Source organism: Leuresthes tenuis, unplaced genomic scaffold, assembly GCF_036924035.1.
Source record: "Leuresthes tenuis unplaced genomic scaffold, fLeuTen1.0.hap1 SCAF_6, whole genome shotgun sequence".
In the NCBI taxonomy this organism is placed as follows: Eukaryota; Metazoa; Chordata; class Actinopteri; order Atheriniformes; family Atherinopsidae; genus Leuresthes; species Leuresthes tenuis.
Window position 1 is genome coordinate 34,231,000 of NW_027325360.1, and position 20,074 is coordinate 34,251,073.

At 41.2% G+C, this 20,074-nt stretch overlaps 1 protein-coding gene across 1 annotated transcript in view; it reads right to left on the reverse strand.

Moving 5' to 3' along the window:
- Nucleotides 1-20,074, reverse strand: part of abca2 (ATP-binding cassette, sub-family A (ABC1), member 2) — a 357,455-nt gene that overhangs the window by 40,144 nt on the left and 297,237 nt on the right. Inside the window, exon 37 of the mRNA XM_072388588.1 lies at nt 1,301-1,433. Within this exon, the coding sequence (XP_072244689.1) occupies nt 1,301-1,433 (133 nt within the window). The remainder of the gene's footprint in view (nt 1-1,300; nt 1,434-20,074) is intronic.

Sequence of the window (20,074 nt, forward strand, 5' to 3'; positions counted from 1 at the left end):
GACACGCTTACTCATTTACAATGAAAAGATAGACTGAGTAGGTGTGTCCAAACTTTTGAGAGATACTGTAACTCTAAACAAACAAAAAAAAAAAAAAAAAAAAAAAAGATATAAGAGCAATAAACTAGACTGCATTATTTGTCTTTAACAAAGGGGTGCACAAAAATGTGCCAAGACTTGTGCACATTTCTGCTTATACATAGTTTTAGTTACATGTATTGTTTTGGCAAGATTTATAAAATACGGTATTGTTCTCTTTTATAAATCTCAATCATTACAAAAAACTAAACATACATGCATAAACCTGATTTCCACTCCCATTTTTAGCCAAAAATAGACATGAACATTCTTGTATTTTGTCTTTTTTTTTTATCTTGGCATTGTTCACAGAACAACTGTTGGAGGAGGAAACTGGACTTTACTCTGAAAGACCATGGCTTCCTTTCCAGGTAGCCACTCCACCTGATCCTTTCAGTAAAACCCCCTTAGACTGCTTGCCCACTCTCTCATCCTGCCAGACCTCTGACAACAGACAACAGCTCCTCCCCCTCCTCCATGCCTCTCTCCGTGAGGTGGGAAAACAGCTAAATCAAGTTAATGTTAGTTGTGATCTTACATGCAAACTAACTATCCTCCTTTTGTTTAACCTGGGACGTTGTTAACTAGAGCTCAATGCACAGATTGGGCGGCTGTAGCTCAGGAGGAAGAGCAGTCGCTCATCAATCCCTGGTTTGACTCCGGCTTCCCTGGGCTACATTCCAAAGCGTCCTTGGGCAAAACACTGAACCCCACGTTGCCTACTGATGCAGCCATCGGTGTATGAATGGTCAGAAAGCACATAGTTATGTATAGACTTAAAGGAGAACTCCAGTATTTTTTAAACCTAGACCTTATTTCTGGCATGAAATACGTTTATCTACTCACAGAGTAGACGTGCTGAATGAGTGTGTGTGAATGGGTGAATGTGGCATGTAGTGTTAGAAGTGCTTTGAGTGGGTAGCTAGACAGTGTGATAAGTGATAAACACTAAGTACAGAGTAAATGACCTTGAAGACATAAAAAGGAAATGGTCGGACGATAAACCAGCAGCCAAAACTCGTATCTACTCGTAAAACATGTCATGGGCAATGGTGGAGGACCAGCAACTCCTGCTTTATATGAAATAGATAGTATATTTGCTGTTTCTTTTTAAAAAAAAAGCCCTATGGAAGCCTGACAGACAATCTTGTGCCAAATTGTCAGAATCTCTCAATACTTCTAATCTTATTCCCTTGTATACCAGAAAATAGAATTCACTTACGGTGGTTTCCTGAGGAAGTTGTACTGGCAGAGGATGGTGATGAGGAAGCCAATAAAGCCTTCGATTGTCATGGCAACAAGTCCTCGAGTCACAATATCCCATTCAAATGGAGACTTAACCTTGTCAAACTGTCCTGAAACATACATGTACATTTAATTAGTGCATGACTTCTGACTTTAACAGAGTTGGATTTAGAAAACAATCATGCTGGCTGTTCTAGTGTTAAGTGTGATTAATTGGTAAACTAGCAATGTATTAGTCTCATATCTAGAGCCTTCATCTTTTTGTTGGATTTTAAATTTGTTAGAAATAGCACTTTGTCAGAAGATTCACTCGAAATCTTAAAATGCTTCTCAGTCCAGTACATCTATTCTATTGTATTCTGAAAAAAGCCACTAATGCAAATACTAAATAGAATAAATATTGAGTCAAACTTCTTATGCTAAATATAAAAACGTTAAATTCAAAATTTCTGTGGAGTAGGTGATGTAATTTTATCTACAAAACGGTGTTTCTTTTTTAAAGGAAAAGTAACAAAAAAAAAAAATAGGATGCATCGTAAACTGTACATAAATAAATTAAATCAAAGCAAATTAAATAAAAAATTATCTAATTTATCTCAAGAGATATTACAATACTAAAGTCAGTGGGTCTACATGCTGAGATTAACTCGATTATAGCTATAGTTCGGTTATGCTCCTTATCTGAGGGTAATTATCTTTGGATATATGGCGGTGAATGATTCGAATCACTGGCACAAAGCATGTCATACCCTGGTACGATAGGTGGCGCTGTACCCATTTCAGCTATCGCTAATAGAGCCACTTCTGTCACGAACTTGGAAAGGTAGGACCCAGATGCAGCTCTTTCGTTCACAAAAACAAGGTTTATTCCACAAAATAGGGAGCAAAAGGCAAGAACAAAAAGCGCGGCTGAGCCGGATTCAAAAATACTTAATGTTAACAAAACCAAGGCTATGAAAGAAATAAGACAAGAGTATGGTTAACTTCGATTACAAGACTATGAATAAAACAGAACTATGAACTATGGCTATGAATACTATGAACAAGGCTATGAGGCAGGAAAACTAGACTTATCTGTGCAACGCATGGAGGGATAGTGAGGATTCTGCAATGAATGAAAGTAAACCAGGAAGCTAAATACTATGAAGGAAGTGATCAGTGACATGAGGTGCAGCTGTGAACAATTAACCAGGTGACTTGAGTGAGCTGAACGTGACAGGGGAAAAACATGACTTGAACAAAACATGATTAAACAAACTGTGATATAACATAAAGTGATAGGGCAGACTGTGACAACTTCCTGTTGACGTCTTCACCACCACCAACAATAAACTCAGGTATTCAGAAAGATGGCGAACGCAGAGCGAGATGAAGCTGCGTCCCTCTCCATCAGTGATGAGCTGGTTATGGCACAGACGATGCACAACGGCGCATTCTCCATCCCGTTGTTTGTTTCTTTCTGACAGCGGCAACAGCAACAGCAATATCGTCTCCTTCGACTTCTGGGTGACGATCCCGGGAAAAAAGAGGAAACACATTTGCTTCTCCTCCTCCCCATCGACATTGCTGGACTTCGCAGTTGCCCACGGACAGACCAGCCCTCCAGTGAACCACTTAAGGAGCATTCCACCCAGCTTGTTTACTCGAGTTCCAAAGACCAGTTTCCCAGTCGCTGAGAACTCCACACTACCAAGAGCAATCTCAAGTAAGAGGCTTATGTCTGGACAGAGGTTCTAGATCAGGGTATTGGTCATTATGGTAGTTTAGCGGAAATTAGAGGTTTGACTACTTTTAGGAGAAGTTATTTGTATTTATGTTGCATGTGTTGATGGCATTTGTTGATTGCAATGGTCAGCGCTTAAATTCACAGCCTTTCTGTCTGCTCTACACATGTCTAATCTGACACAGACTAACATGTGTAGACCAACAGCTTTTGAGACTGCTGATAGTGTCTAGTTATTAGTTTCTGGTCAAACCCAGTGGTGCCCGGTAGCTAATGATTTGATCGATGACATGCTGTAATATTAATAAATATCCTCGGGTATTTGTTAACATCACTAATAACTAGACTGGCTCCCAATAGAATTGTTGCACTTGATGTTTGCTGACTGCATGTCAACAAACATCAGGTGCAGCGAACATAGTAGGGAACATAGTAGGGAGGTGTTGTATATGCTCCTGCAGCAATGTCTCACTGAAACACTGCATTCTTGATACTTTTTCTCTGTCTTCCTGAGCACTATAAGCTTGTTCATTTAATCTGCTAGTGATTTGACATTCCACATCTGTATTAAGAGAAGAACTGGCCTGAACTTCTTCTAACTGTTCCTATATCTTGCTCCTGCCCGACATCCATAGCATTTCCTCTTCAAATTGCTGGGGATTTGGGGTCATTTTTAGGTTTTTAGTTGGCATTTGGAAAACTCAATCAACTGCTAAGGTTTGTAAACAACTCTTGCAATGGTAAATCATTCAATTAAATTTCATTAAGTTTTATTTATGTAGCGCCAAATTACAAAAAAAGTCATCTCAAGGCACTTCAAAGATTTATCCAAAACCAAGCCAATTACAGTCCAATTCACCTAAATACATAAAGTCTCAATAACTTATCAGAACATAAATGTAACAGAAATACAAGGAAAATCCACTCAAGCAAGTCTCAAAATCTGACAAGTAAATCAGTGTAGATCTCAAAAATATAAAATATACACTAAATGATCAGAACTACTGCAACTTGCTGCCACCTTGGTGTGGCTATTTGGTGCTGTGCTTTCTTGTAATTTTTTGACCTTATAATGTCCTGTTATAACAAATTTGTTAGAACAAATGTTTTTGTGACCAAACAGTACTGCATTTTATCGAAAGTAAACCCACCTAAACCATCTCTACCATTCGATTTAGGTATGTATCACTAAAAGAAAGTATGTTATGCCCGTTTTAAAATTCTACCACAAATGTCACACCAACCATTTTCGGGGAAAAATGATTATGATCATTACTGTTTAATCACTAATTTATTTTTTGCTTATTTTGCTTTCTTCTCAGCGCAGATATTGAAAGGTTAAGTAGTCTTCAGTAAGAGTTTAGTAAGACTCTAGCAGGTTTGTTGAAGGCCATTACAAAGCTCTTCTCTGGATATGTGGGGCGGCTGCAGCTCAGGAGGAAGAGCAGTCGCCCACCAATCGGAAGGTTCGACTCCGGTTTCCCGGGCCACATGTCAGAACGTCCTTGGGCAAGACACTGAACCCCACGTTGCCTACGACACATAAATCGGTGTGTGAATGTGTGTGAATGAGTAGAAAGCACGTAGTTACAGAATACAAATAGCTCTTTGGAAAACTACCTTTAGTCTTAGTTAGTACAGTACTATTTAATCACCGGGGCTTTGCAGACGTATTGCATCACTTCCTGTTACTTTGTGTGTGCACTGTGATATTTCTTGCTCCTCTTGAACTACCTTATTTCTCCCTATAATTTACACATTTTACATAGTTAACTCTATCGCATACTTGTTATATTCTAACGCTCACTCTTACAGACCTTTAGTTTTTATTTTTCACTTTTTAGCCGTGTGTCTGGTTCTCTAGCTTAGCATGGCTACCAATTCTCTTCCTCTATCTCCTGCTTTCACCTGCTCCGTGTGTCAGATGTTTAGTCACTCCTCTGCCTCCTTTAGTAGTAATGGTACATGTAACAAATGTAGTCTTTTTGTAGTTTTGGAGGCAAGGTTATCTGAATTGGAAGCTCGGCTCCACCCGATAGCGAGCCAGGCCCCTTTAGCCAGTGCGGAGCCAACTAGCGTAGCTCGCTCTGTTAATCGTCCCCTAGAAGATCCCGAGCAGCCGGGACTTAAGAGTGGGTGGGTGACTGTCAGGAAGAGGAGTTATAGTCCTAATGTCAACCCTGCGGTTCACCATCAACTTGTCCACGTTTCAAATAGATTTCCCTCACTCAGTGACACACCTGCTGATGACAAAACCCTGGTAATTGGCAGCTCTATAGTCAGAAACGTGGCATTAGCGATACCAGCGACCATAGTCAAATGCATTCCAGGGGCCAGAGCGGGCGAATAAAAATAGTTATTCACGTCGGCGGTAATGACACCCGGTTACGCCAATCGGAGGTCAAATTAATGTTGCATCAGTGTGTAATTTTGCCAAAACAATGTTGGACTCCGTAGTTTTCTCTTGACCCCTGCCAAATCTGACCAGTCATGACATGTTTAGCCGCATGTCCTCATTCAATCGCTGGTTGTCCAGATGGTGTCCAGCAAACAACGTGGGCTACATAGATAATTGGCAATCTTTCTGGAGAAAACCTGGTCTGATGAGGAGAGACAGCATCCATCCCACTTTGCCATATTTCTAGAAATATGGACGAACTTATTAGTCATCCAAGAACATGACAATCCAGGGTTGAGACCAGGATGCAGAGTTGTAGTCTTACACACTTCTCTGCGGCTTCCTACCTGATGCTGCCCCCCCCCCCCCCCATCCCCATCAAAACACACAAAAGGAGCAAATCCTCTTGTGCAAAAAAAAATTAAAACAAAAACTTTAACTGAACAAAAACATCAAACTATTAAATGTGGTTTGCTGAATATTAGATCTCTCCTTTCCAAGTCTCTGTTAGTGAATGACTTGATCTGTGATCATCATATTGATATCTTTTGTCTGACAGAAACCTGGCTGCAGCAGGAGGATCATGTTAGCATTAATGAATCAACTCCCTCTGACTATTTAAATGTTCACGTTCCTCCAACCACAGGCAGAGGAGGAGGAGTGGCAGCTATCTTCAGATCAGGGTTACTAATCAGTCCTAGACCCAAGATTAGTTTTAGCTCTTTTGAATCTCTGATTCTCAGTTTTTCCCACCCAAAGTGGAAATCACAAAAACCTCTTGTGTTTGTTGTTGTGTATCGTCCACCTGGCCCTTATTCTGAGTTCCTGTCTGAATTCTCAGAGTTTTTATCCCAGTTAGTGCTGAGTACAGATAAAGTCATTGTAGTGGGTGACTTTAATATTCATGTAGATGTTGAAAATGACAGCCTAAATATTAACTTTAATTCTATATTAGACTCTATTGGATTTTCTCAAAGTGTTCACAGACCTACTCACTGCCTTAATCATACCATTGACCTTGTGCTGACTTATGGCATTGAGAGTGAACAGTTAACAGTGTTCCCTCATAACCCTGTCTTGTCTGACCATTTTTTAATAACTTTTGAATTTACATTACTTGACTACACGGTTTCTGAGAAGAATTCTACATATAGAAGGTGTCTGTCAGAGAATGCTGTAACCAGATTTAAAGAGTTGATTTCATCATCCTTTTCCTCACTGCCATGTGAAAATATGACAGAGGACGGCTACCTAAATTTTACTCCAGTAGAACTTGACTCTCTTGTTGACAGCACTACAGCTTCAATGCGTACAACACTGGACAATGTTGCCCCTCTGAAAAGGAAGGTAATCAGTCAGAAGAGGTTGGTTCCTTGGTATAATTCACAGCTGCGTGCGTTAAAGCAGACTGCAAGATAGCTGGAGAGACAGTGGCGTTCCTCTAATTTAGAAGAGTTTCAATTAGTCTGGAAAGATAGTTTAATAACGTATAAGAAAGCACTTCGTAAAGCTAGAACTGCTTATTATTCATTATTGATAGAAGAGAATAAGAATAATCCCAGGTTTCTTTTCAGCACTGTTGCCAGGCTGACAAAGAGTCCGAGCTCTGTTGAGCCATGTATTCCTTTAACTCTCAGCAGTGATGATTTCATGAGATTCTTCATCAATAAAATTGTTTCTATCAGAGAGAAGATTGATGGAATCCTTCCCATTATTATCACTGATGTATCATCAAGTATATCAGCTTTAGAAGTATCTTTCGAACCTGAATTGTATTTAGACAGCTTCTGTCCAGTTGATCTTTCTGAGCTAACAACAGCAATAGTCTCTTCTAAACCATCAACTTGTATGTTAGACCCAATCCCAACCAGACTGTTCAAGGAGGTTTTCCCCTTAATTGACACTTCCATATTGGATTTGATCAATCGGTCTTTGTTGATAGGATATGTACCTCAGACTTTAAAGGTTGCTGTAATTAAACCTTTACTTAAAAAACCTACTCTTGATTCAGAAGTGTTGGCTAATTATCGACCTATATCCAATCTCCCTTTTTTGTCCAAAGTTCTTGAAAAAATAGTTGCAGCTCAACTTTGTGATCATTTACATAGAAATAATCTGTTTGAAGAGTTTCAGTCAGGATTCAGAGTGCATCATAGCACAGAAACGGCACTGGTGAAAGTTACCAATGATCTCCTGTTAGCTTCTGATAGCGGACTTGTTTCTGTGCTTGTCCTGTTGGATCTCAGTGCTGCATTTGATACGATCGATCACAGCATTCTGTTACAGAGACTTGAACATGTTATTGGGATTAAATGAACTGCATTAGGCTGGTTTAAGTCATATTTATCTGATAGATTCCAGTTTGTTCTTGTAAATGAAGAATCTTCCTCACACGTTGGAGTAAGTCATGGAGTTCCTCAGGGTTCTGTGCTTGGACCGATTCTTTTTACTTTATACATGCTTCCATTAGGTAACATTATCAGACAGCATGGTATAAATTTCCATTGTTATGCTGATGATACTCAGCTGTACTTATCTATGAAACCTACAGGTTGGTCAGACTACAAGCCTGTCTTAAAGACATAAAGACCTGGATGACTCAGAACTGTCTGCTTTTAAATTCAGACAAAACTGAAGTTGTTCTCTTTGGACCTGAGCGCTTCAGGGAGAAATTGTCTAGTTATATAGTTACTCTAGATGGTATTTCCTTGGCTTCTAGTTCTACAGTGAGGAACCTTGGATTTATTTTTGACCAGAATTTATCATTTGACGCACATATAAAACTGGTTTCTAGGACTGCCTTCTTTCACCTTCGTAATATTGCTAAAATCAGGAACATCCTGTCTCAGGGTGATGCAGAGAAACTAGTCCATGCATGTGTTACTTCAAGATTGGACTACTGTAATTCCTTATTATTGGGCTGTCCCACATATTCTCTGAAAAGCCTCCAGCTGATCCAAAATGCTGCAGCCAGAGTTCTGATGAGAACTAACAGGAGAGATCATGTTTCTCCAGTTTTAGCTTCTCTTCATTGGCTCCCTGTTAAATTCAGAATAGAATTTAAGATTCTTCTTCTCACATATAAAGTTCTTAATGACCGAGCTCCATCATATCTTAAAGATTTAATTGTAAGATATTTTCCTAACAGAGCACTTCGCTCCCAAACTGCAGGTTTACTTGTTGTTCCCAGAGTTTCTAAAAGTAGAATGGGAGGTAGAGCCTTCAGTTATCAGGCCCCTCTCTTGTGGAATAAGCTGCCAGTAAATGTCCGGGAAGCAGACACCCTTTCCACTTTTAAGATTAGGCTTAAAACTTTCCTTTTCGATAAAGCTTATAGTTAGGGATGGCTCAGGTAATCCTGAAACATCCCATAGTTAAGCTGCTATAGGCTTAGACTGCTGGGGGACCTCATCTGTCACACCTTTCCTCACTTTGCTCTCTTTTTCCCCTGTTTAATTTCAAAATTGATTTTATGTACATGTGACATTATTGTGATTATTGACCTATGTTTCCCTGTTCCAACAGATATCCTTTGAATGGCGTTATGGTGTTTTTCCCCCCTCTTTTCCCTCTTTTCTGTCTTCTCAAACCCCAGCTGGTCGAGGCGGATGGCCACCCTTCCTGAGTCTGGTTCTGCCAGAGGTTTCTTCCTGTTAAAAGGGAGTCGTTCCTTTCCACAGTTGCCACAGGAACGCTCAGGACGGGAGATTGGACTGAAGACACGTTTCGGTGCAATCTGTTGGTTTCCTTAGCTAGGATATTAATTTTTTGAATTGGCTCTATATTAATTAATTGGATTATGATTACAATGAATTGAATTCCAATTGGCTTGAATTGGACTATATTACTTAAGTGCCTTGAGATGACAATTGTTGTAATCTGGCGCTATATAAATAAAATTGAATTGAATTGAATTGAATTAACAGTGTTCCCTCATAACCCTGTCTTGTCTGACCATTTTTTGATAACTTTTGAATTTACATTACTTGACTACACGGTTTCTGAGAAGAATTTTACATATAGAAGGTGTCTGTCAGAGAATGCTGTAACCAGATTTAAAGAGTTGATTTCATCATCCTTTTCTTCACTGCCATGTGCTGATATGACATACCTAATATACCTAAATTTTACTCCAGTAGAACTTGACTCTCTTGTTGACAGCACTATAGCTTCAATGCGTACAACACTGGACAATGTTGCCCCTCTGAAAAGGAAGGTAATCAGTCAGAAGAGGTTGGCTCCTTGGTATAATTCACAGCTGCGTGCGTTAAAGCAGACTGCAAGAAAGCTGGAGAGACAGTGGCGTTCCTCTAATTTAGAAGAGTCTCAATTAGTCTGGAAAGATAGTCACGTATAAGAAAGCCCTTCGTAAAGCTAGAACTGCTTATTATTCATCATTGATAGAAGAGAATAAGAATAATCCCAGGTTTCTCTTCAGCGCAGTTGCCAGGCTGACAAAGAGTCCGAGCTCTGTTGAGCCATGTATTCCTTTAACTCTCAGCAGTGATGATTTCATGAGATTCTTTATCAATAAAATTGTTTCTGTCAGAGAGAAGATTAATGGAATCCTTCCCACTATTATCACTGATGTGTCATCAAGTAGTCCTAAACATGCATATTACTCTAACTAGCACAGGATTAACTCCATTTGAGATAATGTATAATGTATGACCATATTTACTACCACAGTTAAAACTATTCACCGGACATGATGAAGAAAGAGAAGAAACCTTAGCAGGATACATGGTTAAAATGTTAACAAGTAGAGAGATCTCTTCTGTCTAGTGTCTGTTCCAGGTGACCCTGTGGAGGAATCTCTAAAACCTGGAGACTGGATCCTCATCAAAGTGATAAAGAAAGATAACTGCTCCAGCCCAAGGTGGGAAGGTCCATATCAGGTACTGCTTACAGAAGCCACAGCAGCTAAACTAATATATCCTGGATGCACTTATCACACTGTAAACTAGTAAGGCCACGACCGGCAGAAGTAGGGAAAGATTAGTTACCCACCACCGTTCTCTGAGGCATATGTCTGACTACAAAGGGGAATTCTCTCAACAGGAGGGGGTTCGTCTCAACCTCAGTGAAGAAAACAACGGCTAAAACGAGAACATAGGGTGTGGCTAAAATAAGACAGGGATAGACAGACAGCAGCCGTGGCATCCATTTAAATTACCAGGATTTGTAGGTTAAAAGGAACCAGTTGTGTATTGTTAATCATTATGGGTGCCCCATGCCAAAGGCAGGGCACACATATTACTATTGCTCATACTTATTATTTTTCCGCTTCCGTCACGTTTTTCGGCGCGCTACTCGTCCCGCAGCGAAGGTCCGACTAAAATAAAAAATACATGGCTGCGTGCGCGCCGATGGGGAGAGGTGTGCTATTACTTTTCTATCTCATTACTCGAAAGGAATAGCGGATAAATGGGAAAAAGTGGGCATATTGTCAAAGTGAGGTGCAGATTTGGCAGTTGGAAGTTGGCAGTTACAGCTGTTGCCCATAGCAACTAATGCTGACCACACCCAAGATGGCTGCCCTGTTCTATCACAGCTGATGAAGCCAGAGCCAAGATGGCTGATGAGGGCAGAGTAAACATAGCAGCAGGAGGGCAAGAGGGCAAGAGCAGGGCAGGAGGAGGGCAGCATTAGGGCAGCAGGAGGGCAGGAGCAGGGCAGGAGCAAGGCAGGAGGGCAGCATTAGGGCAGGAGCAGGGCAGGAGGGCAGCATTAGGGCAGCAGGAGAGAAGCATTAGGGCAGCAGGAGGGAAGCATTAGGGCAGCAGGAGGAAAGCATTAGGGCAGCAGGAGGAAAGCATTAGGGCAGCAGGAGGAAAGCATTAGGGCAGCAGGAGGAAAGCATTAGGGCAGCAGGAGGAAAGCATTAGGGCAGCAGGAGGAAAGCATTAGGGCAGCAGGAGGAAAGCATTAGGGCAGCAGGAGGAAAGCATTAGGGCAGCAGGAGGAGGGCAGGATCAGGGCAGCAGGAGGGCAGGAGAAGGGCAGGAGAAGGGCAGCAGGAGGGCAGCATTAGGGCAGGAGGGCAGGATCAGGGCAGCAGGAGGGCAGCATTAGGGCAGGAGAAGGGCAGCAGGAGGGCAGCATTAGGGCAGGGCAGGAGGGAAGCATTAGGGCAGGAGCAGGGCAGGAGGGCAGCATTATGGCAGCAGGAGGGCAGCATTAGGGCAGGAGCAGGGCAGGAGGGCAGCATTAGGGCAGGAGCAAGGCAGGAGGGCAGCATTAGGGCAGCAGGAGAGCAGGAGCAGGGCAGGAGGGCAGCATTAGGGCAGCAGGAGGGCAGCATTAGGGCAGAATTAGGGCAGGAGCAGGGCAGGAGGGCAGCAGGAGGGCAGCATTAGGGCAGAATTAGGGCAGCATTAGGGCAGGAGCAGGGCAGCAGGGCATCAGCAGGGCAGCCAACATGGTTAAACAGCTTCATGCCAGCTGCTCATGAGACAAATGCGCGCGATAGCGTGCACTCACTCATAAATTTCCATTATTCAGAACAGATTAACAGGTTCATGCCAGCCACTGACGAGACAAATGCGCGCGAGAAAAACACTAACTCATGTTTTCCATTATTCAGAACATATTAATAGGTTCAGGCCAGAACAAATGCGTGACAGCGCGCACTAACTCATAAATTTCCATTAATCTGAACAGATTAACAGGTTCATGCCAGCTGCTGAGGAGACAAATGCGCGCGATAGCACGCACTAACTCATGTTTCCATTACTTTCAACACATCAGTTGTGATAATAGGTTCATGCCAGCCGCTGACTCATATGTTTTCCATTATTCTGAACAGATCTACTGGGCCTTATGTGTCGAAAGCAGGCAGATTTCACCAGAATAACCCTGTCCTCCTCTGTCTCTCTCTGGCTCAGGCCTTTTGTGTGGTTAACCTCACTCATGCTGTATAAAGCAGGCAGGTTTCACCAGAACAAGCCAAAATCTCATTTTTCAGGCTGGATTTGAAATATCTGGCAACTAGTAGCTCTCAGCTCTCATCTGTGTGTCTGTGTGGACGGGCAGAAGACGGGCAGCAGCTGGGCACCCATCAAAATTTCTTCAGAAATTTTCTAGTTATTCTTATTACCGTATTCCTAATTCTATGGGATTAAGCACAGATTAATAAAAAACTAAAAGATAATATACTACAATGGGGCGGCTGTAGCTCAGGAGGAAGAGCAGTCGCCCACCAATCGGAAGGTCGGTGGTTCGACTCTGGCTTCCCCAGGATACATGTCGAAGCGTCCTTGGGCAAGACACTGAACCCCACGTTGCTCCCCCAGTGTATCATTGGGGGTATGAATGTGTGTGAATGCTTAGAAAAAAGCACGTAGTTATGTGTATCTTAAGACGTGCTGTGTGAGTGGGGTGAATGTGGCATGTAGTGGAGCACTAGAAAAGCACTATACAAGTACAAGTCCTTTTACCAAGTCCAATGAATCACACGGTTACAGACTGACCACAGAGATAGGAGGTCCAACAGACAACTTGTCAACCTATTTTTTTTTTGTTGCAGGAATAGATGGGGTGGCTGACATTGACTTATGCTAAATTAAATTAAACCAAAAAGCCCATGTGTATTCTGAAAAGTACATATGTGAAATGTATGTTAATACAAGATTTCTGAAGAATCGCCGGTGTATCAGTTGGAATTTTGTTAGAATTTTGTTGTATTGAATGTGCTAAAGCCAGAATATAAATTTAGAAATGAAGCATTACAATTGCATAATGAATCTTTTGTACCTAACACAGAGCAATGTAAAACTCTCTCTTTGTTGTTCCCAGCAGTTAAGAAAAGAGACAACTGCCCTCAGCGTTGGCTTATACGGGTAATTTATATATGTTTCATCCACAAGGGTACAGGTAAGAATGTGGGTACACTCATGTCAGATAATTGTCAAGAATCCATCTATTGTCACTCAGGACGCAGGTAACTACTCAGCATCTTGGTTTCGGAACCAAACTTCCATGAGAGCAGACCTCTGGTGGCTGTGTGGGGATATGAAACTGAGGTCCGTCCTTCTGCCTAACTGGCAGCTGCACAATAGCCCAACTACTGATGCCTTTCCGTCTGTTCCCTGAGGGGTACTTTAAGGCCTTGGGTGAGAAGCTGCAATGTCTCAAGCATTTAACTGTGTCTGGAGGTTCATTTGACAACAGAGTGTACCTAGATAGCATTGGAATTCTGAGTCCCAGATGAATTTAAAGCTAGAAATCAAGTAACTACAGACTTTGAATCTTTTCTTTTCTGGTGGGCAACAATAAATAAAAATGTTTATTGGATAAATTACATCTACAAGGCATTGCTGGATAATTAAAATGTTTGGAACTTTATCCTGTTCCTTTATTCCTAACAATACTTCCGCAGATAGCAGAATCACAAAGAGGGACTCGCATCACTCTCTGCAGAGCTGATAGAAAATCAACGACCCCTTCACTGACATGATGGAGAAGTGGTTTGGTCTCTGTCTGTTGTCACAGCCATAGTAGCCACCTGTGCTTGATGTTGTATCACATGCTTGAGAGGACTGTCCCAAAGACTGATTGAAACCATCCGTACCCGCATAATGTATCAACAGGTAGAGGGAGATGATGACAACGATCGACACATGGATGATGGAGACGATGATACAAATAACATTTAAAGTACTTTGAATGACCCTGAGTGAATTCTCAATGATTTCTTTAATGATTATTTTTGCGTTCATATGAAAGACCAATGAACATGGGAATTGGACCTATTAAAAGACAATTCCTTAATGTAGAGCATTGTAAAGATGATATGTTGCTTCTTCCTGCTAACATTTGTCCACAGTTTGATGAACTGCATCAGCAGCAGAACCACTACAGGACTCAAAGTCAGGTAACTGACCAGGTTTCTGGAATTCTGGAATTCCCATCATGCCAAGATGATGGCGGAACAATCACAAATTTTTATCCACATGTGTACAAAAGGGTGGACGGCGAAGCTAAGCGCTCCACCCCAACTGAATGAAAAGCTGATTTGAAGAGTTCATTCCACCAAGTAACGTCTAACAATCTACAGCCTCCAACCACTGTATGGCTGAATTATATCCTGAAGTGTCCTAAAAGAGGATTAGTTAGGGAATAAGAGGTGGTAAAGACCTCTTCCAGGAAGTTAAGTGCTAGTAACCTCTCCTTCCAAGATAGCTTAGCAGTTCCAGACCCAGCCGGACTGATGTTCGGCCAGAAGCAGACGATTTCAGAGTGGACTGAATAAACTGCATTGTATTATTATTATTATTATTGTTTGACTATTCTTGATTTTCATTTATTATTATTTTTCATTTTATTAATTTTTTCATTTTATTAATTTTTCCATTTAATATCAATTTCACATTATTTATTAATTGCATATAATCATATTTTCATTTATTATTTATTCTTATTTTCATTTCATACATTTTTTGTTTGTGTCATATTTCCATTTTTATTATTCCATTGTATTAATTTTGTTCATTAATCATTTAGTCATATTTTTATTGATTTTTGTCCATTTTTTAATCATTTAGTCATAGTTTTATTGATTTCCATTTTTATTGATTTTTGTCCTTTTTGCCATGTATTTTTGGTTGTGTATCCGTTTTGTGTTTGCTGGTCACACCTAGGTCCATCACCATTCATTGAAATTAACGGTTCGGAGTGCGACCTTTGATACTGAGTGAGTGACTAAGCGGTCGGTCGCCAAGGAGAGAATGGGGCCATAGGAGAATTTTCCCGTAGATAAAGCAAATGGGTTTTTCGCTCCTATGCACTGCAAACGGTAGAAATACATTCAATGTTAATTGTACGGGGTGCAGGGTTTTTGGAGTTTTAATACTTCATAGCATAAACAGGAGGGAATGTTGGAAAAATTATATAGTTATACTATGACAGAAGAGTCCCCCCATCTTTCCTCTTCTATGATTCAAGCAAAAGTGTTTTGACTCTGGTCTTTCCCATAATATTAACTGGTGAGAAGCACCTTTTATGTTCCTTCCCATAACAAGGAATGGAGAGAGAAGCACCTTTTCTCATAACATTGTGTGATCAGCAAGCTTAAACAACATAAATAGCTGGAGCACCATTTCTGATAGAGACAACTCTGAGCGATCTTCCCGACAGGTTGTGTGGATTTGTGCTGTCTCTTTCTTGCAAGAAATAAATGTTTTGTGTTAATCGTATCCAGCGACTCTGAGCCTAATTTTGAGAGAATTTTTCTAACAAGCAGCTTCAGAAGTATCTTTAGAACCTGATTTGTATTTAGATGGCTTCTGCCCAGTTGATCTCTCTGAGCTAACAACAGCAATAGTCTCTTCTAAACCATCAACTTGTATTTTAGACCCAATCCCAACCAGACTGTTCAAGGAGGTTTTCCCCTTAATTGACACTTCCATATTGGATTTGATCAATCGGTCTTTGTTGACAGGATATGTACCTCAGACTTTAAAGGTTGCTGAAATTAAACCTTTACTTAAAAAACCTACTCTTGATTCAGAAGTGTTGGCTAATTATCGACCTATATCCAATCTCCCTTTTTTGTCTAAAGTTCTTGAAAAAATAGTTGCAGCTCAACTTTGTGACCATTTACACAGAAATAATCTGTTTGAAGAATTTCAGTCAGGATTCAGAGTGCATCATAGCACAGAAACAGCACTGGTGAAAGTTACCAATGATCTCCTCTTAGCCTCTGATAGCGGACTTGTTTCTGTGCTTGTTCTGTTGGATCTCAGTGCTGCATTTGATACGATCGATCACAGCATTCTGTTACAGAGACTTGAACATGTTATTGGGATTAAAGGAACTGCATTAGGCTGGTTTAAGTCATATTTATCTGATAGATTTCAGTTTGTTCTTGTAAAGAAGAATCTTCCTCACACATTGGAGTAAGTCATGGAGTTCCTCAGGGTTCTGTGCTTGAACCAATTCTTTTTACTTTGTACATGCTTCCATTAGGTAACATTATTAGACAGCATGACATAAATTTCCATTGTTATGCTGATGATACTAAGCTGTACTTATCTATGAAACCAGATGAAACCAACAGGTTGGTCAGGCTACAAGCCTGTCTTAAAGACATAAAGACCTGGATGACTCAGAACTGTCTGCTTTTAAATTCAGACAAAACTGAAGTTGTTCTCTTTGGACCTGAGCGCTTCAGGGAGAAATGATCTAGTTATATAGTTACTCGAGATGGTATTTCCTTGGCTTCTAGTTCTACAGTGAGGAACCTTGGAGTTATTTTTGACCAGAATTGATCATTTGATGCACATATAAAACTGGTTTCTAGGACTGCCTTCTTTCACCTTTGTAATATTGCTAAAATCAGGAACATCCTGTCTCAGGGTGATGCAGAGAAACTAGTTCATGCATTTGTTACTTCAAGATTGGACTACTATAATTCCTTATTATTGAGCCTTCCCACATATTCTCTGAAAAGCCTCCAGCCTTCTGATGAGAACTAACAGGAGAGATCATGTTTCTCCAGTTTTAGCTTCTCTTCATTGGCTCCCTGTTAAGTCCAGAATAGAATTTAAGATTCTTCTGCTCACATATAAAGCTCTTAATGACCGAGCTCCAGCTTAAAGATCTCATTGTAAGGTATTTTCCTAACAGAGCACTTTGCTCCCAAACTGCAGGTTTACTTGTTGTTCCCAGAGTTTCTAAAAATACAATGGGAGGCAGAGCCTTCAGTTATCAGGCCCCTCTCTTGTGGAATAAGCTGCCAGTAAATGTCCAGGAAGCAGACACCCTTTCCACTTTTAAGATTAGGTTTAAAACTTTAAACTCAACAAAGGCGGTCGCATTTCTACTCTCTCCTGATTCTGCCCTCTCCCATATCTCTCCTGCTTCTCTTGTCTTGTCCGGTCTCAACTTCAGTGCCTCTCTCTGCATTGCTTTCAAACTAAATTATGGAATTGACCAGCTGGTCTCCAAACGCAATTGACATAATTATTGCTACAAGAAGCTCGGGTCCAGGGGAACCCGCCTGTCCCGATGGAACGTTTGCCGCTGGGTACACGAGGGACTCCTGGGAGACGTGTAGAGTCGTGTGCCTGTCGATTCTTTCCGTTGAAGACGTGGAGGATCTATACATATTCGGAACCACGATAACGGGCTATCTGCTGATTGGATTAGGCATTGCCCTGGTGTATCGCAAAATTCGGAAGTTGGAGACAGCAGTCACAGGACCCAAGCTGTCCAGCATGTTTGAATCGGTGGGCAGAGCTATTGGCGCTCAGACTGTGGTCATTAACCGCAATATGGAAAACATCTTGGAGAAGCTGGTGGCTTTGCAAAGTCGTATGGATCGTTTTTGTGACCAGAATGGACAAACAGAGTGAGTCGTGTCCATTGAAAACGACTACTTGCCCTAACCAACAATCATAATCTAATCTGCATTCCTGCTCTCCTGGCAACGGCCTCGGCCAAGGCCACTGCTGAAACAACTCTTCTGAAATCACTGCTGTGAGACGCTCTGAACTACTTCTCCCCCTCCCTTCTTCTTGGACACCTGGTGATTGTTGACTCCGACTGGGACCCAATCAAGGACTTCTCCATGGCAACCTGCTGTGGTATCACGATGACATCTTGTGAACTGTATCATTGGTTGAGAGCCAGACACAGCAACTCTCTGGGCTTACCCCCATCCCACGCCTTCGTATGTCTTGCGTTTTTTATGTGTGAAATGAGCAAATGTTTGTTTATGTTTTGAGTTTTTATGTTGGATGGTGACCTATGTTACTGTTCTTGATGTGCTGAGGTTTTTTTCCCGGCTCCACATTGTACTCCCTATGGAGTATAGTCTGTGGCTGTGTTTTTTTCCCCCTCTCCTCTCCTCTCCGCTTCTGATCTGATTCTGATCTGTCACACCTTTCCTCACTTTGCTCTCTTTTTCCCCTGTTTAATTTCTCAAAATTATAGTATGTACATGTGACATTATTGTGGTTATTAACTTGTGTTTCCCTGTTCCAACAGGTATCCTTTGAATGGTGTTACGGTGTTTTTCCCCCCTCTTTTCTGTCTTCTCAAACCCCAGCTGGTCGAGGCGGATGGTCACCCTTCCTGAGTCTCGTTCTGCCAGAGGTTTCTTCCTGTTAAAAGGGAGTTGTTCCTTTCCACAGTCGCCACAAGCATGCTCAGGACGGGAGATTGGACTGAAGACAAGTTTCGGTGCAATCTGTTGGTTTCCTTAGCTAGGATATTATTTTTTCAATTGGCTCTATGTGAATGAATTGGATTATGATGCAATGAATTGAATTCCAATTGACTATATTATTTAAGTGCGATGACAATTGTTGTAATTTGGCACTATATAAATAAAATTGAATTGGTAAATGGACTTGTACTTGTATAGCGCTTTTCTAGTGTAACTGACCACTCAAAGCACTTCACTACATGCCACCTTCACCCCACTCACACATGTCTTAAGATTCATAACTACGTGCTTTTCTAATCATTCATACCCCAATGATAGATTGGGAGGCAACGCCAGTGCCCAAGGATGCTTCGACATGTAGCCCGGTGAAACCAGAGTCGAACCACCGACCTTCCGATTGGTGGGTGACTGCTCTTCCTCCTGAGCTACAGCCGCCCAATTGAATTGAATTGAATTAATGCTGAATTAATTAATTGAATTAATTAACTAAATGCAACTAAAGAAATGAGAAATAATCTGTATTTATGACAGGTAGCAAATGAAAAGTTTCCTAAATTGGTTCTTTGCTGCTTTCTGGTGCTTAAATAAAGCATAGGTCATTGTTAAGTGACTTAGCACAACATATAAACTGAAAAATAAAAACAATTCTGAAAATGGTCCAAAGTCTGAAAAAACTGAAAATGAGTACAAAAGTAGCCAATACCCAAATACTTTTTTTAAAAGACTATCAGAAAATCTGCAGAACAACACCCCAAGACCATTTTATATGATTACAAAAGAATCTTGCTCAATGGAAGCTCAATATAAAGTGTGTGTGGCTTAAGACATTTACATAGTACTGTATATGCTCATTCTGAATTTGATGCCAGAAACACATTTTCAAAAGAACAAGGACAGGATCAACAAAAGAGTAAAAACATTTTTGTGCAGTTCACCTCTGTGAAAGACAAAGTTGTCACAAATCTACCACCTACCTATCGCCTACCACCTGGTGCGTATCAAGGGATGAGTGGAAACGACCTTCAATACACCTTTAGGACATTTTGAGTACCTGGTCATACCTTTCGGACTTACAAATGCTCCTGAAGTTTTTCAGTGTCTAGTGAATGACGTTCTTAGAGATATGTTGGGCTGTTTTGTTTCTGTGTACTTGGATGACATTCTGATCTTTTCCAAGGACCCCACTGAGCATGTCCAGCATGTCCAGCATGTCCGGCAAGTGTTGCAGAGACTCCTGGAGAATTGCCTCCATGTCCATCCCACTTTCCATGTCAACCACATTAAGCCTGTTCTCATCAGTCCTCTGCTCCCACCCCTTCCTCCCCCTTCTCCTCCTCGGATCATCGATAACGAACCTGCCTATACTGTGATTCGGATTTTGGATTCTCGCCGCCGGGGGTGTGGCTGCCAGTATTTGGTCGATTGGGAGGGGTATGGACCTGAGGAGAGGTGCTGGATT